Genomic DNA, 27548 nt, shown 5'->3' with positions numbered 1-27548 from the left:
CCCATATTCAGTTTTTCTTTCCTGATTTTATCTTCTGTTTTGCAAGTGCACTTGAGAATGTACAGGGATGCATCAGCTTCTGTGATGCTGTAGTCATGACTGTTGGACAGTACTTGCACATACTCAGCTTGGATCTGAAAATCAATAAATCTGGTTTTCAACTGTGCTGAGAATTTGGACCTCATTAAGCAGCCTAGAACCCCATTAACCGACGAACTGAGGTGGATTTATTAGTTGGTATTTGGACATCAGTGAGGGGATTGTGCACTGGTCTTTGTAGCTGCAAACTATGACTACTGAACTTTCTCATTCAGAATTATGGCTGCTGCAAGCCAGCATGCAAATGTCTTTCTGTACTCACTAAGCTGAGGTTGCACTGTCATAGACTAGCATTAAAATTTGTGTTGGCAGTGGTCATCTTACCCTGTTCAGCCCTATCCTGTTCCTTTTTTCACCTAGATGCGTTGGCATCCTTTACCACCCAATGCCACAAACAGACCCTATTTTTGGGCGGTGTGTTCCAGTTGAGATGATGACCATCTGTATTTTTGCATCCTTGAATGTGACTATAGCATGTTACTTTGGATTGTCTCATCCCATGTAGTTTGTATCTGGTTATCACAGATTTTGATGTGGACTTTGATCTCTTCAGTAGGGATAAAATACATTAAAGCAAGCATCATATCACTTATGAGTGTGGTACAAACCATGTTTATCCCCATTCATTCTTCATGGGCAGATCAAGAATTCTTCTGTATTTGAACTGGGACTTAATAGTCCAGTTTTCCAGTGGACTTATAGATACTGTTATTTCATTTAGTTTTCACTGTGGATACTGATTGGGAACATCATCCATGATACGTAGGCTAGGCAATACACATACTTATTAGTTATCTTTGATATTCAGGTTTTTCCTGCACCCGCATTTTTCTTGTTTGTGTCAGTATTTTCTGTCTCAATAAAGAAAGACTGTTTTGGCACATGGTTTCAAAATTGTGAAACATTGCTGCAGCTCTTTGCTGTTTAGGTAATTTCTTGCCCAGAGTTGGGTTTTTTTGGAACTCAGATTTTCCTGTTAAAGGAAATGATGAAATGGAAGAAGTGAAGGCATACTGTGTGCTGTTGCATACTGATAGCCACATTAAAGATTCTTCTTGCCAGAACTGTACAGTATCATCTGAGATGCTACTCCTTATAAGCAGAGGAGAAGTCATGTTGAAGTGCCAGTTCTGCAACCTTTTCCACTTAGGGAAAGGCCCTGACAAAAGTAACTTGAATTCCATCTCATAATATAATGTGTCTGACCCTTTCTCCACCATGCTCAGTCCTGAAGTAGGAATTTTGAGTTGTCCCAGGTTTAGTGTGTAGCAGCTGAACCAAATGGCTGCTAGACTGACTTTTCCCTAAAAATCCCTGGGCCTCAAAAAGTAGTTGTTATCTCTTGTATCTTCTGAGCATTTCTCCTCTATCTAGGAAATAGTTTTCTTTTGTTAGTTCAAAACACCTGGGAAACTGAGCCAATCTGATGCTTTATATCCCTAAGTCTCTTACACTAAACTCACTTAACTTTGTGAGGTCTGCAAAAGTAACAATCTAGCATTCAAGCAAGCTTGCTCAGGGAATGTTAAGGGCCACAGAACATGGTGATTTCTAATCTCAGCTAGTCTTGAGAAGATAGAAATATTAGCTTTTGTATAGCTGACCTTGTTTTTTGTCAACACATGAATTGTTAGAGAACAGCGATGAAAATGCTCCTTGGAATTAAAGTGTCGGCTCTGGTGGGAGGAAGTATATTAGTTTTAAGCTTGTATTTTGGAGTATATTTAAGTACTGTCTACACAGGAAAGATTTAAGTGCAGCTTGGATGCAGAAGCCAAATTATATTTTGGAAACAATGATGGCTTACCAGCACTGCAGTGTATGGTGAGTTCAAAACCAAAACCCCCTCTTTTGAAAATACGAAACCTGAAGTGTGCTTCTAGGCTTAGGTTTGAGGGCGATCTGCTCACTAAAGGTGAAATGGTGATATGTCTTGGCTGTCTCCCTCCTAATAAATTAAACGTGCCTGGGAATGTTCCCAAGCATTGTAGCCAACTGCCTTGAGACTACTTTGCTTGTACTCGTGAGCTCTGAGCTTCCAGAGCAGGGTGGCTGCAGCTCAATTTCCCAGCGTGAGTGGTCCTGGTGGCGTGTGACTCTAAAACCTGGGAATTGTGTGGGAGAACTTCTAAGTAATTGGCACAGCCCAGTAATGGGGAATATCCTTGCTGCTTTCTAGCATACATGGTCATGTTCCAGGGCTCAGGAGTGTTTCCAGACAAGACTTAACTTATGGGTACAGATGTTAATCCTTGATTCTTCTAAATTCTTTATAGACTAAGGCACAGAAGGACTCTTCACGTCACGGGGGTTTAGGACTTGTTGGAAAGGTAGATTTAGCAGATAATTCCTCCTGTTTATTTTTGGGCAATAACTGTATACTACTAAATGCCTGTACATACTATCTCCCTTCAGATAGCTTTAATGGTTGTTTAAACACCTTTAAGAACGCAATCAGTTTCCTCCCAGCCTTTCTGGGATGGTGTGTAGGTGTGTCTGCCCTCTGTCAGGCTTTTGCTTGCGTATGAATGAACACGCTGTGGCCTTTCAGGGAAGAGCTGTGTATGAAGTGTGCATTTTGTGACGCTAAGGAATTTCAATATGATTTGGTGTGCATGTGTGTGAATATTAAGGGCCCTAGTTTATTGTCTAGGTGACGTCCCGTGGGGACTTCCTTGCATCTTTGAGGCAGTAGATCTTTTAAGTGAGCAGGGGGGTTGAGGAGACTGTTTTATTTCTGCAGGTGTTTCTTCCAGTGAACGCTAAAAGCTGTGTTGAAATTACTTTATTGATCATACAGGATGATTGTGGATTATTGGAGTTGGAGCATAGTCCTAATGTAGATGAGCCAGTAAAGCATGTATATTAATCCCAGCTCTAAGCAGACATATATCCTGAAGACAGCATGTCATGTGAGCTGCTGAGTATTGGAGTAGTTTTGCTGTAATGGAACACTTTCTGTACTCTTCCCTGCCTTCATAGTTTCTAAGTTTCCTAGCAAGCTATGGCTCTGTCGCACATTCATTTTAGGATACTGCTGCTCTTTCTGGAGGTAATGGTATATGTTGTCAGCTTTGCTAGTTTGAATGTTTATAGAGAGAAGAGGTTGGCAGTATAAAATACCATTCCTGTTCATTGTGCTTTGTCAAGGGCTCTAAAATTTGACTTTTGCCTGTGCTGTCATAAAAGTCTTGTGAAGCAGAAGTATGGCTTATACCAGTGATGAACCCCACAATTTTCAGAACGTGACAATTTTCATCCATGTGACAGTGTCAACTTTGGAGTGCTGCTTCTTATAAAGGATCCATTGCTCAAAGGTAGTAAGCTGTCAGAGCTGACTGTGTCAGTCAATGTGCAGCAGGCTTTGTGTCTGCTGATTGTTCTTCTAATTTGTTGTGTATGATGATCTATCTTACCAGCAGTAGTGATGCAGATTTAAAGACTCGGTACACTTTAGGGATGTTTGCTGGTGTCTCACACCCTTCCGGGCAGCTATTTCAATCCTTATGCAGTTTCTGGCAGCTCACTGTCTGGAGATATCTAAGGAGTAGGAAGAAGAGAGGTTGCAGACTCTGCTGATACAGTTATAGTTGGTATTGCTCTTTGTCTTTCTGCAGAGCTGTGATGCTGCCCATGGTGTAACTTGTTCAGGACAATTATCTCTTTTGAAGAGCTGGTTGTATGTCCGACAACAGGCCTTCATGTGTGACTGTGCTGCTCTTTGCTAAATAAAAAGTCATGTAGTACAAGAGTTTTACTTGTGTATATCATCAGTAGAATCATAGAATCATTGAGATTGGAAAAAGACTCTTAAGATCACCAAGTCCAACCGTTTCCTCAGCACTGCCACGGCCACCACTTACTCATGTCCCTCAGCCCCACAGCTATGCGGCTTTGGGATCCCTCCAGGTATGGGGACTCCAGCACTGCCCTCGGCAGTCTATGCCAGGGATTGACAGCCCTTTTTGGGAAAGAAATTGTTCCTCATCTTCAATCTAAACCTCCTCCGGGGCAACTTGAGTCTGTTGCCTTTTGTCCTGTCATTTGTAGCTTGGGAACAGAGAATGACCCTCCTTGACCACAGCCTGTTGTCAGGGAGTTGTTGAGAGCAAGGCCTCCCTCAGCCTCAGGCTGAACATCCCCATTCCCTCAGCCCCTCCACAGCACCCTTGTGCTCCAGCCCCTTCCCCAGCTCTGTGCCTGGCTCTGGCCATGCTGCAGCCCCTCAGTGTCCCTGTGGCAGTGAGTGAGGGGCCCAGCACTGAGCACAGCCCTGGAGCTGCAGCCTCACCAGGACCCAGTACAGGGGCACAATCACTGCCCTGGTCCTGCTGGCTACACTATTTCTGACCCAAGCCAGGTTGCCTTTGGCCTTCTTGCCCACCTGGGCGTGCTGCTGGTTGATGTTCAGCCACTGGCACCAACCCCCCCAGGCCCTTTCCCTCCAACAGCTTTCCAGCCCCTCTGCCCCAGCCTGGAGCAGGGCCTGGGCTTGGTGTGGCACAAGGGCAGAACCTGGCCCTGAGCTATGTTGAATGTCATCTCATTGGCCTGGGCACATTGATCTGACCTGGCCAGATTCCTCCTTAGAGCCTTCCTACCCTCTAGCAGATAGGTCAAAGGCAATATTTTATTTAATATTTTTGTTATTACTGCAGGATGCTGCCCAAGATTATACTTTTGCTCCCCCTTTTTGTAGGGCTTGTGTAGCTCCACACTGCGTTAAACTACTGATCTGGCTGGAAAGTAGCTCTCAAAACAAAAATTTGAAGCCATGTGTATTCTGTGGTCAGCCAGTTTATTGATTTGCAAATGGGCACTTTGGCCTCTCTGGCATGACATTGCAAATGAGGAGTGTGGATCAGGCCAGAAGAGTTTGCTCCCTTCATTGGTTTTATGTTTTATTAAAGTCACTGTGGAAGTGCTACCTGCTCTTTTGTTTCAAGACGCTAATGAATTTTCCCTGTGTAGGGAGGAGAAATAAAAATACCTACCTCAATTCTCTTCCTGTAAACACTCAATCCAAACTTGTGAGTGTATCAACTTTGTAGTTTCAATATAAATCGTAACATCTCTGTTTCAAACCAGCATTTTGGTGAACTTGGGTTCTTTTCTTCCTGTTGCAACTTTTCAGAGGCTATTAATTTTAAAGATAACTTAGCAGCCAGTCAGAGACTTCAGGCTTTGTACTTGGGAAGTGGAGATTTAAGTTACCTGTGAACCAAGTTATCTTTGTTTCTGTCGTGCAAAGACTAGTGGTCACAGAGCAAGTCAGTTATAGAACTTAGCTTAATTCATGCTTCTGAAAGTTTGCTGCCCATGTACAAGCTTGTGCTGTTTTCTTGCCTTCAGCCTGCTGCGGCTTTTAGTTTGTGCCTTTGACTCAAACTAAAAGGCTCTTTTTTCTTTACTCTTCTGATCTTTTCATTGAACTAGTTTGGTAAAGAATTAGTCATCCCTCCTTTCCTCCTGCTTGATTTAGGAATTAAAGATTTGTTATTCTATAGTTAAGTCTTAAAATACTACACTGTAAAAAACTATATTAAACATTCTGTGTTTCATATACAGTTGAAAAGAAGATGTAGTTTTTTGATGGAGGGGAGTACAGAAAACAGTGAGAACTATCAGCTACAATGTGCTTTTCTTCAGAGCCCGAATGTTCCTGTTTTGGGAAAAAAAGCAAATTAGTGCATGCATGGAGAATGTCTTGATGTTGAAGTGGTGATACCTGACAGATTGTGCTGTTTGGTTTCAGATAGACACGGCCTTTGTTTGAAGTCTGTAGGGAAGATTCTGTTTAAAAAACAAAACCCTTCAAAATTCTGTGAAGAGCTAGGCTGAGGAAGTTTTGCCTGTTTTAAGGAACATTACAACTGTATTGACTACTTAAAACCAGAGAACTTGTTCACCTTTTAAATACATTGTCATATACCTTGACTCACGTGTTCCATTTTGATAGCCTCCTTCATATAGAAAATATAGCATGAGATGTCAGTTTAAATGCAAGTCTAACAATGCTCTATCTTCTATGTGAAAGGAAGTATTCTGTACATTTTTTCCATGTTTGACATCATGGTGTTTTGAATAACCATGTTCCATATTCATACCAATTTTTTGTTTTTGTTTTCAATTTATGCACAGCACTTGCTCTGAAATTTGGGGACTGAGTACACCAAACACGATAGATCAGTGGGATACAACAGGCCTTTACAGCTTCTCTGAACAAACCAGGTGAATATTCTGCCCTCTCTCGCATCATAGAAATCTTGTGGGAGGGATTGGCTTTGGAGGGTCTGTAATGGGATGCTTTAGCTGAAAAATAGACTAAAATGCTTCCTAGGCCTCTCATGGTGTAGCATTTTAAAATATTTGCTTGCCAGTGTAGAAATCCAAGTGTTCTCAGCTGATGTTTTGACCAATGAAACTCCTAATTCTAGAATATTCCTTTTTCACACCAGTGCTATTGAAAGAATGGGAAGACTTGTTAAATGCAAGCTCTAACGTGATTTGGTATTTATATATTAACCAAGTTGGGAAACTTAATTCTTTAGACCTAATCTTACAAAGTGTTTAAACTGCTTTGTATGCCAGAAGCTTTTCATTAAATCTTGCTAATTGGCTCAGATACAAGCTACTAAAGAACTGTTTGAAAATTCTTTGGTAGTTAATGGTGGGCAAATTCTAAACAGGGTCTTTATTTTTTCATGTCACATTACTTGATTTGTGTATTGAGGTTTGTCTCCCATCCCATAACAATCATAAACATCTGCATTTGTGTAAGCATATGCAGTCTGTCTTAAAACTAGCAAAACATTTTCAGCTGGTAGCAAGGCAGATGAAGTCAAGAAGATAAAGTGTACAGCCAGGATGTGTGTTTGTGCTTTTTTTGTGTGTTACAGTTACACTGCCATGAGGATCACTGGGGCAGCTGACTGCTTATAGGCTTATTTGCAGTCCTGTGGGAATTCTTATGCTTAAAGCCATAAAGCATCCATGCCACAGCAAAGCCTTGAGGTTTAGACTATTAAGTGTGTGATTTTATTGTGTTTTTTTTAAACAATTGTCTTCTGAGTTTAGAAAAAAAAAGTACATGAAGTAATCATCCTAAATACTTTGCTGGAGGTAAAGTGGCTTGTAGTGAACTCTAAATGCACTGGCAGTAGTTTGAGCAGCTCCAACATAAGTTAAGCCACTGCTTGATACCATCATTGTTGATCACATTGAAACCTTTTAACCGGAGAATGAATGTCTCTAGCAGTGTCAGTCCACTGAATTCTGAAAACAAGCTACCCATCCCATGTGTGTACACTGTTACTTGAGCGACTAAGAGACAACATGCAGTCTATAAATGCTTCTCACCATCTTTCCCCTCTAGATCGCTCGATGGCCGTCTACAGGTATCTCATCGTAAAGGATTACCGCATGTTATTTACTGTCGTTTGTGGCGCTGGCCAGATCTTCACAGTCACCATGAACTTAAAGCCATTGAAAACTGTGAATATGCTTTTAACCTTAAAAAGGATGAAGTATGTGTAAACCCTTACCACTACCAGAGAGTGGAGACACCAGGTAGGAAGACTGCTTTTGACTTTCTATATCAGCTTCTGTATGTACTTGTTCAGTGTAATGTTTTAAGGGAAAAGGATATGAAGAGAAAAGAGAAGGGTATGATAAATGAGAAGGATATTATGCTTGCTTGTGCCAAAAGATTCTTAGAGATAGAGCTTTTAAGAATACCATCCCTGGAAGTACTTTAATAGTAAAGTTACAGAAAAATACTTACAAATCTGTTAAATACCCGTGATAAACACCTCCAGTACAGCTGGCAGTTTCCAGCTGGCTAAGTGTGATCCGGACTGAAAAGGAGAATAGAGATGACTTAGCTTTGCTAATGTGCAATAGTCCTGAGGCATGTCAGGAATTTGTTTCTTCCAGTAACTTGTAGAATTGTAGTATTAGCAATTATTGAGAGTCAGAACATTTCAAACCACTTGGAGACAATTTTTTGATAATTTTTTTTAAAGATCACAGAAGTATTTTGAGGGTATTGAACGCTGTGAATTTTGCATTTCCAGTTCTGCCTCCTGTACTAGTGCCACGGCACACTGAGATTCTCACGGAGCTTCCGCCTCTCGATGACTATACCCATTCCATTCCCGAAAACACTAACTTTCCAGCTGGAATTGAACCACAGAGCAATTACATACCAGGTATTTTCTTAACTCCCACTGCAAACAGTACACTTCACACTGTGCCACTGGAACAGAGATGAAAATTTCATCCTCTTAAGTGATCAAATTAATTGAAAGATGCACCAACAAATTAAATGTTGATGTTTTGTATTGGTTCCAGTGGAGGTACATGAACGCTGTTGTTTGTAGAACACAGTCCTGTGTGAAACCACTTTGCTGTGGTTTCACAATAGCTTGCTTGGTTTCAGTAGTTTATTTAAGATTCAGAATGCTAATGAATACAAAGGAAACCTTTACCTTATGCTTTAAGGCTCTTTTACGAACATGTAGGAATTGCCAAATGCTGTGTTTTGGAGTGTGAGTAGTAAACAGCTGCACAATCTTGTGGAGTATGTGGAGAAAAACTCAAGTTGTAAAAACGTGTTTTCATCTGTAGTTCAAAATTGATAATTGATCTGCTTTTTGTATTTGTTACTATTGTGTGCATAATTTTATCTTTCTAGTATGAAAAAAACCTAATGGTATTGAACTTGAATTGAATTTCTCCTCCTTCCCCTCTTCCCCACCTCAAAACAAATAACCAAGTTTAGTCTGCTGTGGTGCACCCAAAACCCCTATATACCCTTATTGAAAGGTAAAATGGGTGACCTTTGTATCCTGCCCCAACTTCCTGTTTCCTCTCTCTTCAGGAAGTTTCCTGGAGCGTAAAACCAAGCAAAGCTGAGGTTTTCTCATAAATATTTAGTACTGCTATGTTACAAAGAAGCAGAAAATTCAGATCAGGACTGGCTCCAAGATTAAGATGACTGCCTTGAAACTCAAATGTTTGCAATGTACAAATTGTATCTACATGTCTTAACCAGGATGTGGCTTGTGTTTTCTTTATATATACTCAAAAATTGAAATGGCACCAAAAAAAACCCAATTCCAACTAATTTGATCTCATCTGTTTTAACTTGTGCCACGTTTGTTGCCACCTAGGGACAGCAGATCTTTAAAGAGCAATTTAAGGTGCTAGAAGTTGTTGCTTTCTTTACTTAGTTATACTTTTTTTAATACTCAATCTGAGGGCTTTTGATAGCCTTTGCAAAGAATTTAATAGAATGCCATAGCTTTAAAATTCATTGCTTTGGAAATAAGCTAAAGCAGCTAAGTAGTCCTTTGCAGGAAGTCTGTTCAAGGTGATTGCGGGAATTCACATGATCTTCAAATGTTTATGCAGCCAACCACACCTTGCTTCCTCCTCTTTGTCACTGACAGCCTCCTGTTGTGTTCATATCATGGTATCTTACTTTATTTACCTCTGGTAACTTAATATCGAGTACTTAGCTAGGTTCTGATAAGTCTTGTGTGTCTTACACCCTCCTTCAGAGAACTGTTTTCCTTAGCAGCAGGCCAGATTAACAACCATGGTAGTTTTGCACCACAATGTCATCTCAGTACTTGGTCTACAGAGAGTTTGGTTTTGCCAACAGCTGGGAAAGTGGTGATGATGAAGGTGCAGGATGCCTTTGGGGCTTTCAGGTTATGGATTTGCTGAGCTACGTTGTCCAAACTTCTGGCACCATTCGAGCTCTGCCAAGAGTTTTTAATGCCTCGCTTAGGCATTTATTTCCAGCTGTGGTGGTGGTCAACCTCTGACCCTAGTACACTATTAATAGTCCTAGGTGGAGGAAATCTTCTCTATTCAGACAGAGACTAGATGTGGAAAATAATCTGTGCCAAAGAATCTAGATAACCAGCTGGAAACTGGAGGTGTGTGTTGGTTTGGAAATGGTTATTGACCTTTTACATGACTGTGGGCTTAGGTATAATGACTGATTTGGAGATGGGTGGAGTCCACTTTATCACAATGAGTTCATTAAAAATGTTCAAAACAAGTACAATTCCTCTCACTAGTAGAGATTTCTCTTAATTGTACTTTTAAATTCTCACTTAAGTTTTGTCCCATCTGTGTTTAACACACTAGTTTAGTAGAAATGAACCAAAGATATCATAGAATGGTAGGGGTTGGAAGGAACCTTTAGAGATCATCTAGTCAGTTCTTTTTTATTTAATCAGCTGGTTTAATCTAGTTTCCTCTTGCTGACTTCCTTCTGATCTTAGTACATTGCTGTAAATCTCAGACACGATATTTGGTATGTTTTGATTTCAAGTCTTAATGTTTAAATTTCTGCTGTTTGATAATAATGTAATCAAATATCTTTAATCCCTCAGATGTCTGAGACAATTCTAGGCGATTGTAGAGATAGTTAGCTTCAAACACTTTCAGTAAAGAAATCCAGGTTTTGCCTTTAATATATAAGAAAAGACATTTGCCCAGTTCAAAAGGAAATTATTTCCTGAAAGCCAGTTGGATAACTCGTTATCTGGATTACAAGGTACATTTTGAAAGGCAAAAAGCAAAAAAACCCATACTCCCCTGGGTTTTGAAGGTATATCTGTGGAATTAGACACAGTTTCTAGTTTTAGAATGCTTCAAAACTTGTTGCTTGGTTTACTTTGTTGTGTGAAACTCCATCTTTAATGAAAGCTAGATAAAAGAATGAATGATCCATTTAACAGAGCTTGGAAGTAATAACAGTAGTGCTAATGGGGCTTGTGTAGTGTAGCTAGATAGATAATATAGTTGTTATTATTGAGTGAAATCAGCTGTTGGTTACTGAAGAAAAGCATGTTTGGGGTCTGAACTGGACCTTTAAATCTAGCAACCTTCTATAAGACGTGGGAGAGTATTAGATCTGCTGGTTATACTGTAGAAAGACAGCTCACTTTTTTTTGTAGAAATCACCAGATGGGGTTTTTTTTATTTTCCAATTGTAATTCTACTAAATGTGAAAGCTGGTGATCACAACTGCAGAATGGTTACTCATTGTAGTGAAAGTACCTTGTCTTAACTGGAATAAACAAAGATAATCTGTTAATTATATAACATATTAAGAGATGATACATTTTACATAGACAAGAAGGCAGGTGATGAGTTTGAAATCCTACTGGAAGGAAAAAGGGAGAGCAAAATCAATTTCTAACTCTAGTTATATGGAGCTCATGAAGACTTAAGGGCAAAACCCCCAAATGTTAAACACGATTTTCCCCAGTCATTGAACCAATAGGATTTTTTTTGACAGAAACACCACCTCCAGGATATATCAGTGAAGATGGAGAAACGAGTGACCAGCAGTTAAACCAAAGCATGGATACAGGTAAAATTTCTTTCTTTTTTTTTTTTCCTTCACTGCTTTGAAGACTTGGGATTACTCATTGTGATCCCTTGGGACAGGGGCATGAGTTTAGCCTGTGCAATGACAGCAGTAACCCTCTGTACAACCTGCTATTTCCTGTTTAAAAACATCACTTTCGGTCTTTTTGTGAAGGAAATAACTTTTTTGCTAGGGGAATGTTTTTAAAACTTTGTGTTATATTAAGTACATTTCATTTGTTTCATACCAAAAGCATTCAGGTTATAATTAAGTCTTCAGAATGCCTTAAAATAGATTTTAATAGCTGATTGGTTTCAACCTACCTCCAGCTCTACCTTCTAGAAACTAGGTTCATTGAAGCAAAATCTCTGTTGGCCTAAAGAACTTACAAAAATGCTGTGATTTGAGAAACTGTCTCTGAACTCTGACCACCTTATCACTTCTGCTGTGTTGGGAGTGTTCTCAGTAGTCCAGTTGGCCTCAGACTTGGACAAAGCACTGTTAATATGCTGGATAAGAACCTCCTGCTATGTGCTGGCAGACGTTTGTGTGTGTGGTTAGCTAATGTTAGCAACCTTTTTCGGTTAATTGGAATCAACTGCACTGGTTTCTGTAAGAACTGCAATATTTTCCCCACTATGTGACAATAGATACTTCAATTAAAAAAGCCTGACATCAGCAGTCCTTGTAAGAATGTTTCTATGCAAAGCCTCTGCATTTTGCCTCCCAAGTGCATAAATTGGATTTGGAGAGTTCATGGTTTTTGAGTGTTTCCCTTCCTCCCTCCAGGAAAGAATAATTTCCTCAAATGAGGAAATCTAGCTTGTCCTTTTGTAGAAATAAACCCTCTCCATTGGCAATAGAGAGGTAATATCTGGATTGTCTCATGCACCGTTTCTTAGCTGTTCTTTCACTGAATTTGGGAAGTCCCTACCTCCTCTCTAGAGAGGTGCATAGTCATGTTCACAGTGTGTGCATGAAGTGAGAACTCTGCCAAATACAACCTGAGATGTTAATCAAGTCTTTACGAGAAGGGGCAAGTTTCCAGAAGTCTGGAAAATTAAATGCAATCTTAATTCAGAATAAGCACATGATGTGCTGGGAAACTGGTTGTAGGATTTCTGAGGTTCCGTATTCCAAATAGTTTTTACGTAAGAGTTTCTCTAGATAGTGGTCATACCTACCCATCTGAAATAATAACAGTCATTTTCTCTGAAACAATCTGTGTTGCTTCAACAGGATCTCCAGCAGAGCTGTCTCCTAGTACTCTCTCCCCAGTTAATCATAGCTTGGGTAAGCTGGAAGTACTTTTGATTATTTCTATGTGTGTGATGACTCTTCTTTATATGTATAATTACATTAGAAATGAAAATGTACTTTATGAAAGTAAGGACTGTATTAGGAGGAGACTGTTGGGCTGGTTTTCTGATGATAAAAATAATAGGGCTGGGTTAATAACTTGCTAATAACTATTCCTGTAACTATTGAGCTTCTAGCAAAGAGAAAGAATATTATGGCTGTGTGTGCCCAAATAACATTTATGAAATAAATAGTTTAAAGGACTTTAGCCTATCCATAGTGCTGCCCAGACTTGCTGTCTCTTTTTTATGCATGTTCTGCTGCTCTTCTTATGCCCTGTTCCACCTGTGAGCTCAAGGTTGTTGCTCCCGCATTAGTTGCCCACCTGCTTTGATCAGGTGCCACTGCTGTGTCTCTGTTTAAATGCCTCAGGAAGATCAGATTCCCTTGAGTTTGTTTAAGGAATGGTGACAGGATGTGACAGGAAAAGGCTGTTCAGAACGCTGAGTAAGTAATTAGAGTAGGTAAAAAAAGGGGAAGCCACACAGGAAAAGCTGAAGATGCACAGGGAAGATACTGAACTTGGGTAGGAGTGAGCAAAAGGAGCTTAGAACTGCCTTTAAATAAGGATACAGTATATGATCTAGTATAATACAAGGGAACATCATTTTCATATTACTACTTTTTTCCTTTGTGTGGTTCAGTGTTTGCTAGTTGAATCTTTTCTTTAATGTTGCCAAAATGTTTGCAAGTTACAGAAAGGGAATAGAAATGTCTCAGTGTTTAGCACTGATAGTAACATCAGCTTCGTCATCATGCTGACGAAAATCCAAGCACTGAACTTACATGAGCTGTGGTCAGATTAGCTCACCCTTGCTTCCCCTCCTCCTTCCTATCTGTGGAATACTGAATTCCATCCTGTTTACTGGGGTAGGTGACAGCAAAAATGACAGCAAGCAAAATACAATTAGAGTAGTTTGAGGACACTACTGCTGTCATTTCTGGAAGGGACAAATAGCAGGGCAGATTTCTTTTCAGCCCCAAATTCTGTGTTAAGTTTTCTCTTTTGGTTTCTTTTTTTTTTAGACTTGCAACCAGTTACTTACTCGGAGCCTGCATTTTGGTGTTCTATAGCATATTATGAATTGAATCAAAGAGTGGGAGAAACCTTCCATGCATCGCAGCCTTCCCTGACCGTAGATGGCTTTACAGATCCATCGAATTCAGAACGATTTTGCCTAGGTCTGCTTTCCAATGTAAACAGAAATGCTACAGTGGAAATGACAAGACGACACATAGGTAAAAATCTCTGATCATTTAACTATTTCATTTCAGCCGTTAAATTATCTGGAGTGATCCAGGTAGGATGAGCAGATCTGTGTGTTGGGATTTTCACCCTTGTTCAGAAAACTATTGAACTTCTCTCTCAAGGCTTCCCAAGAAGAGCTCTGCCTTTCTTGCTAGGGACAGAAGTGGAAAGACACAGAGGTCACTGCTTCTGGTATCAGAGAGAAGTGTAACAGCTTGTGCTACTGTAGTTGGTTGCAATTGGGAAGGGATGTGTTGCTGGCTGGAGTGGAAGGAGTTGCCTTGCCTCAATCAGTAGTCACTAAGTTGGTGGCAGCAGCAATCACAGGAGCTGAGACTGCAGCTGGAGGAAGCCACTCAATCATATGGGTTTTATGGTGGTCCCATTGCTGTTCCCTGGCTTCTAGAAACTGAGTATGCACCAAAGCATCTCTAGTAGCAGGTTTAGGTCTTTCAGGCTCCTCATTGAACTGCTCTACCTTGGGGAACGTTTGTATTCTGTTCCTTACTGTTGAAATTAGTCTTTAATTGCATTGCTTAGTTGATTCTGTCTAGTTTGTGAAATGCAGAGTGGACATTGGTAGTACTTATTGACTTCTTTTCTGAGATGGGAAAAGCTGCCATTGAGATAACACCTTGTTTCAGCATGATTAAGACTTTTTTTGTAATGGTTAGTAAAACACATTGTTTTATTTTCTACAGTACAGCACCTTGGCTTTAGGTTCTTGAAGAAACGACTTGTTTGTTTTCTGTATCCTTTTATTTAGCAACATTCACAAGACTTTTGTAACTTTACTTTCAGTAAAAAAATCTCAACTTCATTACTAGAACCTTGTGTCTCCCTCTCTATGCCAAATCCAAACACTTGTTTAATAAAAGTTCAGAAGAAACCCAGGCTATGCCTGTGCTGACTGATCAAATGAGAAAAAGCAAAAATGTAAGGAGCTCTCACTTTTCTTTTAATAGAACAGCTCACATTTTTTTTGAAAAATAGTTTAAAAGAAAAAGGGGAAGAGAAACTATGGCCTGTAAAGGACCTGTTAATTATAAATACTTCAGTTGTACACTGCTTATCTTCTACAAGAAATAGCCCATATGGATTTTTTTTTCCACTCCGAGAACAAGATCACAATTTAAAGGTGAACAATAGGATTCCTTATGGGCATTGTTTTTGTGTTAAGGCTAAATTAAGTCCTGTTGGTTTTGTCCAAGTAGTAACTTCAAGGGGGTTTGAAGTGGGTTGTGAAATAGTGTGGGTGCATGTAACCAGAGAGTGTTGAAGTGATACATTGTGTTTTCCTTTTTTGCCATGCTGACTTGTGCCACTTCACATGCAAAAATTTACTATTGGCACACATTTTAATTCTGTTGAATCTGATATTTTTATTTCAATTTAGAGTATTTCTTTAATTGAAAAGCTATTTGGTAATGAGCACAGCTTCCTAACTGGGGTTTGGTTACAAGCCATTACATGTCTAGAAAATTCTCTCACTCTTAACCAGAAATTACTCTGCTTCTCCTTCAAATACCATGTGTTTGTGGGAGAAAAAGGCAAGTTAATTGAGTTCTGCTTCTGCTGCAGTTGTCAGCCCAATAGTGTGGTCCTGTAGATAATTGATCTTTTTCAGTTGTGAAGGAAAAGTTTGACCTTCGCTGAAACAGAATACTCTTGTTAATCTGCTTGAGTCCTATCATAACCAGAATTCCTTTGAATTTTGCTACAGGAAGGGGTGTACGTCTCTATTACATTGGTGGGGAAGTTTTTGCCGAGTGCCTGAGTGATAGCGCGATTTTTGTGCAGAGCCCTAACTGTAATCAAAGATACGGCTGGCATCCTGCAACTGTGTGCAAAATTCCACCAGGTTAGTAGGCTGCCCAAGGCCTGTCATAAAAATATCCAGTGAATGTATTCACTGCATGGCATTTGCTTTCCTTTTGATACGGTCTTTACAGTTTCAATCGCCTGTGTAGCAAACACGAGCATTCATTGATTGAATCCTGTTGGCTTCCTTTTCCTCTGTAGGATGCAATCTAAAAATCTTTAACAATCAAGAATTTGCTGCTCTTCTGGCTCAGTCTGTGAATCAGGGTTTTGAAGCAGTTTATCAGCTTACTAGAATGTGTACCATAAGAATGAGTTTTGTCAAAGGATGGGGAGCTGAATACAGGTAAGAAACGCCCCTCACCTCCCCCCCTTTTTTTTTTAAATGACGAGTTTCTTCTTTCCCTAATACATTATTTTTTACTGACTTGAAAGCAATACATGCAGGCTTCTTACTGCTGTCATAGATGTGCTATCTCCAAGTTCAGTTGTAGCTTCCTTTTTCTGCCCCTCAGCTATGGAGCTCGTAAGTCAGAAAGTCCAGTGAACTGGTTTTCCCATTGCACTGAAGTCAGCTGTTGAGCAAGGAATGTTGTCCAAGTTCCATTTCCTTGCTTGGTCCTGCTCGCTTGCTAATGGTGGTGAAAGCACTTGACAACATCTAGAAGTTTCACAGTTTGTGCCAGGAGATTATTTGCTGATCATTAAACATGTAGTCATTTCAGTCTCTGTCCTATCCTATGTGGAGTTCAACAGGTTCATTAACAGTGTGGTGAGGGATGCAGTTGATAGTACCCAATGGAAAGAATTGCAGTCACTTGGAGAGCATTGTGCAGAATAAAACAGCTGGAGAACACACATTGAAGAGATGGCAAATATTTTGGAACTTGTAGTGGAAAAAAGAAAAATACTTTGCAGGAGTAAGATGACTGTGGTCGTGTAGTAAAGATGCTATAAACAGTTTTCTTGAATGGAAAAAAATAGTCTTTTCTCTGCTTTTGAATAGATTCCAATTGGATTCTCTGTTCAAACTCAGAGCTGTAGTTGAGAACAGTGCCTGTTTCTAATGGAATATGGGAATTTGTGAAGAAAAGGAATTGACTTCTAACTGAGCAACGTTAAAAGATTTCATTATTTTGGAGAGCTAGAGGTCTGGTTTTAAACAAATCCCTAAAACCTCTCTAGAAATTGTCCCCTGAAAGAGTGAAATCTGACATATCAATACCCTCCTGCAATATGCAGTGGGTTTTTTCTTTAAAAAAAAAAAATCCATATAATTTCTACAGTGGAATGATGACATGTAGGTTCCATTGTGAATCCTGGGGGTTTGATTCTTTTATCTGTTCTTTAAAGATCTACATGTAAATAGCAGCCTCAGTATGTGGGGGAAGCTTCTCGGCTGAGCAAAGCCAATTTTGTAAAAGCCTAATTAGATGAAATGAGAAATTTGAGTAATGGAATAAATTGGTACCTCTTTGTTAGCAAGAGGTACAGAAGAAAGAATCTGGCTCGAGTTTAAAGAACTGTTGGATTTGGCTCAAAAGGAGTATGTATACACTTACACATAATTAAATACAACATTCAAATTGGAACAGAAGAAAGGCTTAATCAGTCAGATTACACAGAGACAACTTGGAGTGAATAGAGTGTAAGTGCTGGGTTAAAACCATGGGGAGGCTTTTGGTAAAGTTATATCTAAGGAGGGAGAACGTTGGTTGTTACTAGTCTGGAAGCCCTTCAGATATCATGGGATTTTAAAAATGGAAACACTGCCAGAACAGCACAGAAACAGATTCCTGACATCACGCTGAACTAGTTTTTTTCACCTCTCTTTAACATGATGCTAATAAATTAATGATGCACAGAACTCGTAACTTATGCTGCAGTTGTGATTAAAGCAAGAAGAGGTTGCTCCCATGAACACAGCCCTGTATTTAAATGAATTGTCACAATAGAACAGGAAGCACTGTGAAATCCATCATTCTTGTTAAAACTGCTGTGCTTCGTTATTAGGTCAAAAACGTTTCTTGTAGAACAGGCTTTGGCAAAGACAAAGCATTACTTACACTTTAGGCATGTGTGCATAAATAAACAGCAAGGTGGGAGACTTTGTAAGGTCGGTAGGCACAATAGAGCTTTTCGCTTGTGTTGGTTCGAATTGAGGGTGCTGGTAGAAGTTCAGATCAGCAGGCAAGTGTTCACATTAACATGGGAACTGCCTGGGACTACAGTCATCTGAAGAAAGTTAAGTAGAGGTAATTACAGCAAATAGACTTAGTGAACTGGAAATCCATGGTTAGAAGAGACTGAGTTCTGGCTCTGAGACAGCTTCCGAGTGACTGTCACTCTTTCATCAACTTTTGCCAGCATAGTAGTGCAAAGCCAGGGTTGCTGAATAGAAACAGTTATAAAACTTTGAGGAAGTGTGTTGTGGAACACATTGCTGGAGGGTTGTCAGCAGTGGAATAATGAGCTTCCCTCTTTAGGAGAGGATTTGAGACTAAATGGAATTATATTTCCTATGGTTTAGATTGTGCTGCTGTTGGATCCCTTTGTTTTGGTGTAGGCCTTCGGGGCTAAGCTAACAATGTTTTTTCAGCGGGCTGAGAGAGCACAGACCCCAACCACTTTCTTCTCCTAGAAAATGTGAAACCATAGACTAACTTTTGAAATCCGTCCTCTCACTGTCTCAATCATCCTGCCTTGTCAGTTCCTCTGTTTACATAAACAGATTTCCTTAAAGCGAGGGGTTGCAGTGCCGACAGTAAAAACGAAGAGGCTAGGTTTGTGCCTGACTGATCTGCTGCCTTTGAATCTTAATGCCTCCTTGCTTTGACCTAGGGATAGCTGGAATTACTAGGAAAAACTGGCTTAGCAACAGTACTCTTGCCAGTCTAGTTTGGGAAAACTCCCATGCCTGGAGTGGGTACAATGAAATAACAGGATTTCTCAGGCAGGCTATGTCCAATACTGATTATTTTTGAGATAAGAAGGAAGACTTCTGAATAGCAGGTCTCTGAAATAAGGATATATGGGAGAAGGAGCAAAGCTTTTATGGTTGCCAGTCCTTCGGCTTCACTGAGGGTGTCTGTGTGGTGTATAATTGAGGGCTTCTTTTGCAGAAAATTGTAAGCAAGTTTATGCATAACACCAGGAAAACACAGCTTTTACTTGTTCTTTGTGTGAGGATGTTACAGTACAAGACACGTGGAAGTTTAAGATTACAGGAAATGACAGTGATGAAGTTTGAGGTTCCTTTGAGATAACATCATTTGGCACAGTGTAGCCGCACACTCTGTTTTGATACAGTGTTTCTGACAACATCTAACATTTTCCTTACACATTTATCCTGTCAAATGTTCCAAAAAGCCAAACCTTAAGATTACAAGAGGACTTTGCTGTTTGGCCATGAAGACAGGGCAGAGGCAGTTGTTTCTATTCAACATTTTGCAGTAGTTGTCTACAAAATTCAAACCCAGTGATGTGTGCAGACCCTTTGCACGCAGCTGTCTGTGATGTGAACTCCACATCGTCTGGACCAGTTCGGAATTGCTTTTGAGGAAGTTGATGTGGCACTTGAAGCAAACACTGAAGTTCTTATTCTCCAGAGCAGTGTATTCTCAGTGTATTAGGGATGAGCATGTAATTATTGATGTGTCTTGTACATCAAGGGGTGATTTTTGTTCTTCAAAGATTATCTGGAAGAAGCTCAGTAACAGTTATGGTAATAGTGGCAGATTTTTATCTACCTTTTTTGGTTAAAGTAGTCGATATGAATGGAAATTAATCTGATGATGTGATGGAGAAGTTCATGGTAGCCTAAGCTGCTTTCAGACTCGCCTTTTACTCTTTGTTTTCTAGACGGCAAACAGTAACAAGCACTCCTTGCTGGATTGAACTTCATCTGAATGGACCTCTACAATGGTTGGACAAAGTATTGACTCAGATGGGCTCCCCTTCAGTACGCTGCTCCAGCATGTCCTAAAACTCCTTCCTCCATTACCAGTGGGCTAAATATCGAGTCCAATCAACAGACTTAATATAACAGCTCGTCTGTCGTAGTATTTGTGTGTGGTCCCCATGAACTGTTTACTATCCAAAAAAAGGGTTTTTTTAAAAAAAACAAACAAAAAAAAAGAAAAACAACAAAAAAAGAGAAAAACAGCACTTGAGGTCTCATCAATTAAAGCACCTTGTGGATTCTGTTTCCTATACTCTGATACTAGATGAAAATTTAGTGTATAGTAATGCCTTCTTCAGAAAGAAGAAGGGGCAGTTCTAAAGACTCTTAATGGTGTTTTTATTGGGTATATAATTGAGTGTCCTAATGGTTTATCAATAACATGAATAGCTAAGTATATGTACAGGTAATGTATCATGATCTCAAATATCACAGTATTGTGCTGTTCTACATTTTAGTTCTCATAAGTAGTTGTTTGGTTTTTTTGATCGGAGCAATTCTCTCATAAAATTCCAAGACTTTACTCCTTTATTCTTTTATATTTTTTTATATAAGCAGGGTTTCAAGTTGTCCTAAACATAAAAAGCAGACTTTCCTTGTAGAAAAGCTTAACTTTTTGCTGCCTTTTTAAAGAGAAAAAGAGAAAAAAATCCCTCCATTGGAAGGGAGAGAAATGTCTTGAGATTCATCTGTGAAGGTCTTAAGACACTTTATATGCTTAATGGGGCCTAAAATGGATTCATATAAATTCCGAGTATCCATCACACTAGGAGTCTACTTTTCCCTACCCATATGAGTTTATTTGTCTGTTGCCAGCAACGGTTCTGCTGGCAACTGATGTAATTTGGGACTTTTTTGTACCTTGAATCATTGAAGTTGTTTTTTTTTTCTCTCATGGAGTGAGAATTTACTGTAGCATTGGATACTGGATTAAGTACACAAGGTTATTGGCTTACCCCTTACATCTGTTTTGATTTTTTTTTTCATTGAACAGATGTCACTAAAATCGTGGGTTTTGCGGCCAAACGCCTTGAAAGATCTTTTCCCAGGGTAAACTAGACTCTTTTCGTATAGGTTTGAAATAGATGCAGCTTCTTAACATATTTCAGTGACAGAAGTTAAATTTCTGATCTGAGTGGCTTTGTCTAGCTTACTTGCATACCAGATCATAACGCATTCATTATGTCATAATGGGCCTTGTTATTAAAAGTAGTTGCTTCTGCAAAACCTCTAGGTTAGTGGTTGCTGAGGTATGACCAGCGAAGGAGGACTTCTAGGTTCTTCGTGACAGTGCATGTTATTGTGAACCCTTGGACACTACAGCTGCACCATATTAAAAATACTCTGAAATATATTCTACAAATAAGTCTGGGTTGGGGAAGGGCTGGGAAACTGTATAGAAGGGTTATTCTGACTTGAAAAAATACACATCTTACTAACAATCTTGTGATCTAGCTGTCTGTCATTCTTTTGTTATTGTGGCAGTAGCAGGATTGCCTTTTGTCTGGTTTTTTTCTTTTCCCATTGTTTCATCCATTACACTAGTACTGTACTTTGTAAGTACAGCTAGTGAGAACTTACCTTTGAGAACAAAAACGTGGCCAGTGTTAACAGCTTTTAATCAGTGGACTGAATTGATGATAGTGATGGATATTTTTATGCCGTAATGACTAGGGCATAGGAGCAATACCAAAAATTAAGCCGTGAAAAAGTGGGCCAGACACCTTTAAAAGAGTATAAATTGGCAAAGCAGTTACCAGTTTGTGCTAGTTTTACCAGTAGACTAATGTATTGGTAGAACTTGTGAACCTAAGAAATAAGCTTCATGCGTGTTGCATTTGCCTAATATGTGAATACACTAATAAAAGTTTTAATTCTCATTGTGTTTGCTCTGTTTTGTGTTTGGTTTGGGGTTTCTTTTCAGTAATTGCTGTGTATATTTTCTCTTGAAGGTTAGGAATCATTCTAACACACCCAAATAAATGTCACAAGTGTGCGGAAAGCCAGCGTCCAGCCACTTCCTTGTGGCTGGAAAGGTATAGTTTAAGATGGTTAAAGTAATTTCTTACATAGCTGTTGTGGAGGTTCTGGATCTATTTGTGTTTAATCATAGAGCCTTCTACTCCAGGTGGAAGTTATTAAAGCAGTTGCTTCTTTGTGCTGCAGTCCAGTCACATCCTACTAGCTGAGATGTTTACTTTCACCTGTGAAACACTTGGATTAGAGGAACTTGTCTGAGTGAAAGACTTCGTTGCATTTATGAGCAGGTTGCAGCTTGAATCAGTTGGGTGACCTCATTCTGTAGTCTCCTCCTTACTGTGGATTTATCTATGTCTTCTCTCAGTTGGTGATATTACTTTGCCTTGGACATTGTGATAACCTTGACCGTGTCCTTTTCTGGTATGTGCTTCCAGGAAGTGTACAGAAACTTTGTCCGTGTACCTGTGATGCTGCCATCTCAGTCTGTGTAGAAGTCACATTTTTTCACTTCTCTCAGTACCACTAAAACATTCTCTCCTGCTGTTACTGTTTCAGCCACAGCTTAGTGGAAGAAGGGAACGTATCTGCGTTTGAAACGTTTACTTGCCTATATGTCACTGAGATGCCTTTGGCAGTTCTTGAGTAACTTTAACCTACTCGTGTTTCTTAATCCAGTGCCTTTCTGATTTATCCCACTGCTGTTCTGCTCTTCCTCAAAATCTGACCAGTGCCTGCTCGAGCGTCTTAACGTGGAATGCCTGTGATACGTATGGAATGTAACTTCATCCCTCTCTGCCAGTCAAAGTGCTGATGTCCAGGGGACAAATGAAAAGTGTTTTGTTTTTTTTTCAATGGGGTTGTTTCGTTACATAAAATGCCAAGCATGGAGTACTCAACTGGAGATATTTTAAGTATTTTAAGCCAGCTGCTTCTTTGTATGGTGAAGCTGAGGAAGCTCTGTGTGTAGCTATTCCCTAAGTTTAAGCCTGGGCTCTGGCTTCTGTTTTGCCACTAGCACTCTTGAAGTTTGATTTTTATAGTACTGCCTAAGTCAAGTAAGTAAAAAAATTAGGTATTGATGGGATTGTAGGATTGGTAAAGTTGGTAAAGACATTGAAAATTGAGTCCAAGCCCTCCCCTCACCCTGCCAAGCCCACCACTAACCCACAGCCCTCAGCACCTAAGCTCCATGGCCTTGGGATCCCTCCAGATATGGGGACTCTCCCACCTCCCTGAGCAGCTTGGGACAGTGTCTGACAACCCTCTTGGTGAAAAAAATTCTTCATAATGTCCAATCTAAACCTCACACATGAATCCAAACCCGACACAACTTGAGGCCATGATATAAACACTCAAGCCTGAAAACTATTTTTGAGTTGCCTTTTAGCAGCTTGGATGCACTGAGCTGACATTTTGAAACCCTTTGCCCTCCAACAAAGAGCCCCATTTCAATTAGAAGTTGTTGCAGTGCTGATTCTTCAAGTAAAATGTCAAATGCCTGGACTCTTGCACCTTTAAACTGTGAGGCTTGTTAGTAGAGCATTGTCTGTGTGTGTTTTCTTCCTTCTGTGCATCTTTCCTGTCTAGGTGGTAAGCTCTCTGCAACAGGAATCCTCAGCTGTTACTTGAGCAGGTGCTTCCAGGTGCTATTACACAAATACAGAAGTGTGGTGAGAGCCATGGTCTTTCCTTGTTCTTCAGGACATTATGTTTAATCAGAGCTTAACCTCCTTCAGACTGATTGCAGGCAAGCAGAGTAAATAGTTTAACTTCAGCAGGGAGAGGCAAAGCCTCTGGTAGAGAGCCTGGACTGTTGGCTGAGGTTTAAATTCATAAAGTAAGCATGAATATCTGCCTGAAAAGGTTCTTGGGTGTTACCAAAGTGGTCGGCCGAGGTGTTTAGGACTGACAGCTTTGAACAGCTTTACACAGTAAAAACCAGAAATCACAACTACCAAACTTCACTAAGCTTTGTAATTTCACGTGTCTAACTTGTCTTTTCGCAGTGAAGTGACAGGGTGTGAAGTTTGGGGGTTTGATAGTCATCTGCAGCTCTAAGTGAACTGTGAGTGTTTCTGTTTTAACCTTCAAACTTGTCATACTTTGTTGTGGTTAAAGGGCTTTTTTCTTTAGCATTGAAAGTTGAAGTTCTGCTGCAGCTGGGTTTTGAGTTAAAATGTTGTGAAATACAGGATTTCACTATACTCCACCCACTCAAGTGTTTTACTTGAGTATGAAGCAGTGCCGCTTTTCCCAAAACAAGTTTGACTATAACCTAATTTTGGGGAGGCTGAAGCTTCAATACAAGTTTAGAAGAGTCAACGAAGTGCTCTCCCCATGAGGAGAACTACACATACACCAAGTAACGTGCCAGCTGTATTAGAAAGCACTTCCAGAAGGACCTGCTCAGGGCATTAAGTGGCAACTGCTCTTAAAGTTTATTGCCATTAAGAAAATATTAATGAAGTGTGTATTTTCCTGACAACTTAAGCTTGGCCAGTAAGTAGCCATCATAAACTGTGTTAAAGGAGGCCATGTAATGACCTTCAGCCATGCTGGTCCACTTCACCATCTCTCTTGCCTAAAAATGTCTCGTAAGTGAGGTTTTTGTTTCTTCTCTTGGGAAAGCACAGTTTGTGGAGTGAGTTTCTAGGTCTAGATTGTCCCAGTTAGGAAAACGAGAATCAGGGCTTCAAAGCTGAGAACAGCTTTTGATGTTACATTAACTGTTGTTTCATTAGCTGTAATCAGGATTAAATCTTGTTAGTTGGCAGATGAAAAATGAATGGCAAATAATGGATATGTAAAGATGACAGACCTTGATGCTCTTGATCCCTTTCCTCCTGTGTAGAAGATCTAGTCAGAATAGAGTTGGTAGAGCCCAGTTGCTTGTCCTGTTCCTTTAGGAATAGGACCCAAGTGGCAATGGACATACATGGGGTTTTTTTTTTTCCTTTTAATTTTCAAAGGGGGGAAGTTGAAACGAGGCTTCTGTCCTTGATTTTTCTGTTAACAGCATCTTGCTGTTTGCTCATCTAAAGCTGTAGTAAAGTATCATGAAAAATGTATGTATGCCTCATTAATTAATTGAGTAGTGTGTACCTGAGGCTGTGAATTCCATTTGATTTTAAAACTTGCCTTTGCTTTAAAGTCTTCCTTCCTTGCCTTTTCATTTGGAAGTAAAATGTTAAGAACAGCTGCTGTGGCACCAGGCACAGAAAGTCATTAAACTTAGGTTGCCAGCAGTTGCAGTTTATCTCTGGGTGAAGGGGTGGGTGCTGTTCATCAGTTCTGATTTAATCTTTGGAAGGAATTGTCCTAGGTGGTTGGCCACCTGTGGAGGAGTAACAAGACAGGGAGTCTGGAGCCTCAGTCATGCAGCCAGCTTAGAAGGAAGCTGGAAAGGAGGCAGCTTAAGCTGCCACAGCCATACTGTGAACCAGGGAATTGAGGACTCCCCAGGGTCATCTGCCTTGTGCTCCAAACTTTCAGAGATAAGTTGGATGGGGACTAGTGCCTAGGTAAAGTCAAGCTGTCTGGATGCATGACTTTGAAATAAGCACGAATGTGTTACGAGTTCAGAAGCACTTCAGAAGTCCTGTCTCTTCAGTATGTGCTGCGTGTCCTTGAGGAGTGGATCTGTAGGACTCAGGAAACCAAGCTGTTGAGATTTGGGTAGGAGTTGTCCAGCTTGGATTCCCAGGGCTTTCACAGCTGGGTGTTGGTGTGTGGAATCGCTGGTGGAGCCTGTAGTTAAAAAACAGAGAAAAGCCTGAGGCAGCAGAGGCAGACTTCTGAAGAGAGGAGCACCGTTCAGGCCTACTGCAGCTCCCAGGGAGCAAAACTTATCTTGCCACAGAATGGTGCCTGGCAGCGCCAGGGTGTGCGAGGTGGCAGAAATCCGGGTGATGCCAGACAGAGAAGGACTGTGTGCTGTCAGAGATGTTAGCTCCGGTGCAGGTCCTGGTGAAACTTCTTATGGACCAAGCCAAGCTGTGCCATGCTTCCTCACTTGCTTGGTTCCAAAGCTAGCCAAGGCAGGTGAAGCTTGGGCTTGTCTCTGCTGCCAGCGTAGAGGAGTAGAAGCTCAACATGATCCCCCTGAGAACTGAATGAGAGTGGAAGAAAGGACCTCAGAAGCAGTTGACATGTATTTTTGTTGGCAGTGTGCTGAATAGCAAAGGGCATTGACTTTGGTAGAGAACAGTCTGGAAAAAACCCCACATCGGTGGTGGAGACAAATGAGATTGTCTTTTGGATGAGGAGCTGTCATGCTTCCGAGGAGCTAAGCAGTCCAGAAGAACGAGAGAACTGCCAAGCTCTGTGGGTTGGGGAGGACTGTGGTTACTCGGGAGAGCATCCACCTCCATCCAGGCTGATCATAGCTAACTGGATCCTGGTTTGCAGAAGAGATGAATGTACAGCACTGAGGTGTATGTTCACATGCCAACATCAACCTTCAGTCCTCATTTTGTAGTTCAGCCTTGGAAAATGATAACGTCAATTTAGGAACAATAATCCCCTTCTAGACAAATGCTCTATCTTTTCTGTTACAGCTTCAGAACTCTGAGAGTCCAATAGGAGGAAAAAACACAGCTATTAGCAACACTGTGATGTTAGTACTGATGTGAGGGGAAAATGTCTTCATCATGTACTCAGACTTTGAGGTTTGTGCAGCGTATGAAGTTAAAACAGGGAAAGAGCCAAGGCTGAGAAATACAGAGGTTTAGTAGAACAGGAAAAATGGCAGAGCTGAAAGAGAGTGGCTGATGCTCAGCTTCAGCAGTGAGATGGGATCACAAAAGCACCTCTACCACTTACACTCGATATGTATCTGCAAGCTGAAGATCTTCAAACTTAGTTTCCCTTTTGTTACAGCGATGAAAGAGAGAGCAGGCTCAATGGAAATTGGGCTGAGGGGAGCACAGATGTAGCTTTGCATCTCTGTTGTTAAAGCTAGGGCTTGGTGTAGTCCCTTCAGAAGCAGCTTGATCTCAAGACTGAAGAACTTACAGAACCTGTCCTGCAGCCTGAGGCTGGATGGGAGAGACTGTTACCTGACCACAAGCAGAAGCAGTCTTACAAATAGATAATGAAAAGCTCAGGGCCTCTGTGGGAAGAGGTCTGATTGAGGTATCTAAATGCATGTGGAGAAAAGAGTGTTGCTTTAATGAGAATGCTTGGACAATCCTTGGGAATGTTCAGGTGCTCCTCAGCAAAAGGTGCATCTTGTTCTGTGGAATGAAGGCGTTTTGCTGTGGGTTTGTGGGAAGGGGGGTGGGGACTTAGCGGGGAGACTGACTGAAGGAAACTTCCCCAAGAGCTCTTTGTCTCCTGACTCCGTTCCAAAATGCTTAAATCCAAAGTTAGTGGGGTTTTGTGTGGCAAGCAGCAGCCATGCCTCTTAAATGTGAATAAAAACACTGTGTTCTTCTGAGGCCTTGAAAAGGAAAGAGTATGAGAGGGTTTGGGTTGTTTTTCCAAAATGCTGATTTGCTAATAGCAGGAAGTCAGAAGAGGGGAGGAAGGAACAGCTTCATAGTTACCTACAGAAAAAAAAGGGGGGGGGAGGTAGGAGAGGAATTTGTTTCCAGGTAACAATCTGAATATTTCAGTTGTTTAGATTGAGAGCACTGGGTTGAACCTTGCCTGCCTTCCCCCAGTCCCCATGCTGGGTGCTGTCAAAA

General features: G+C 40.5%; 1 protein-coding gene across 8 annotated transcripts in view; it reads left to right on the top strand.

Annotated features, from left to right (window-relative positions):
* SMAD2 (SMAD family member 2) overlaps positions 1-21761 on the top strand; it is a 55845-nt gene extending 34084 nt beyond the window's left edge. For 7 of the 8 annotated variants that reach the window (XM_062017838.1, XM_062017837.1, XM_062017843.1 and 4 more), the window contains 9 exons: positions 6241-6330; positions 7475-7668; positions 8175-8309; positions 11420-11494; positions 12731-12784; positions 13877-14089; positions 15823-15960; positions 16122-16266; positions 19782-21761. In XM_062017838.1, coding sequence (XP_061873822.1) covers positions 6241-6330; positions 7475-7668; positions 8175-8309; positions 11420-11494; positions 12731-12784; positions 13877-14089; positions 15823-15960; positions 16122-16266; positions 19782-19905 — 1168 coding nt within the window. In that variant the 3' untranslated portion in view covers positions 19906-21761. The remainder of the gene's footprint in view (positions 1-6240; positions 6331-7474; positions 7669-8174; positions 8310-11419; positions 11495-12730; positions 12785-13876; positions 14090-15822; positions 15961-16121; positions 16267-19781) is intronic. The other variant, XM_062017844.1, reaches the window with a different exon arrangement.
* The last annotated feature ends 5787 nt before the right edge of the window (positions 21762-27548 follow it).

Source organism: Colius striatus, chromosome Z, assembly GCF_028858725.1.
Source record: "Colius striatus isolate bColStr4 chromosome Z, bColStr4.1.hap1, whole genome shotgun sequence".
In the NCBI taxonomy this organism is placed as follows: domain Eukaryota; kingdom Metazoa; phylum Chordata; class Aves; order Coliiformes; family Coliidae; genus Colius; species Colius striatus.
The sequence above is the reverse complement of the archived record's forward strand: the minus strand, read 5'-3'. Positions and strand labels throughout refer to the sequence as shown.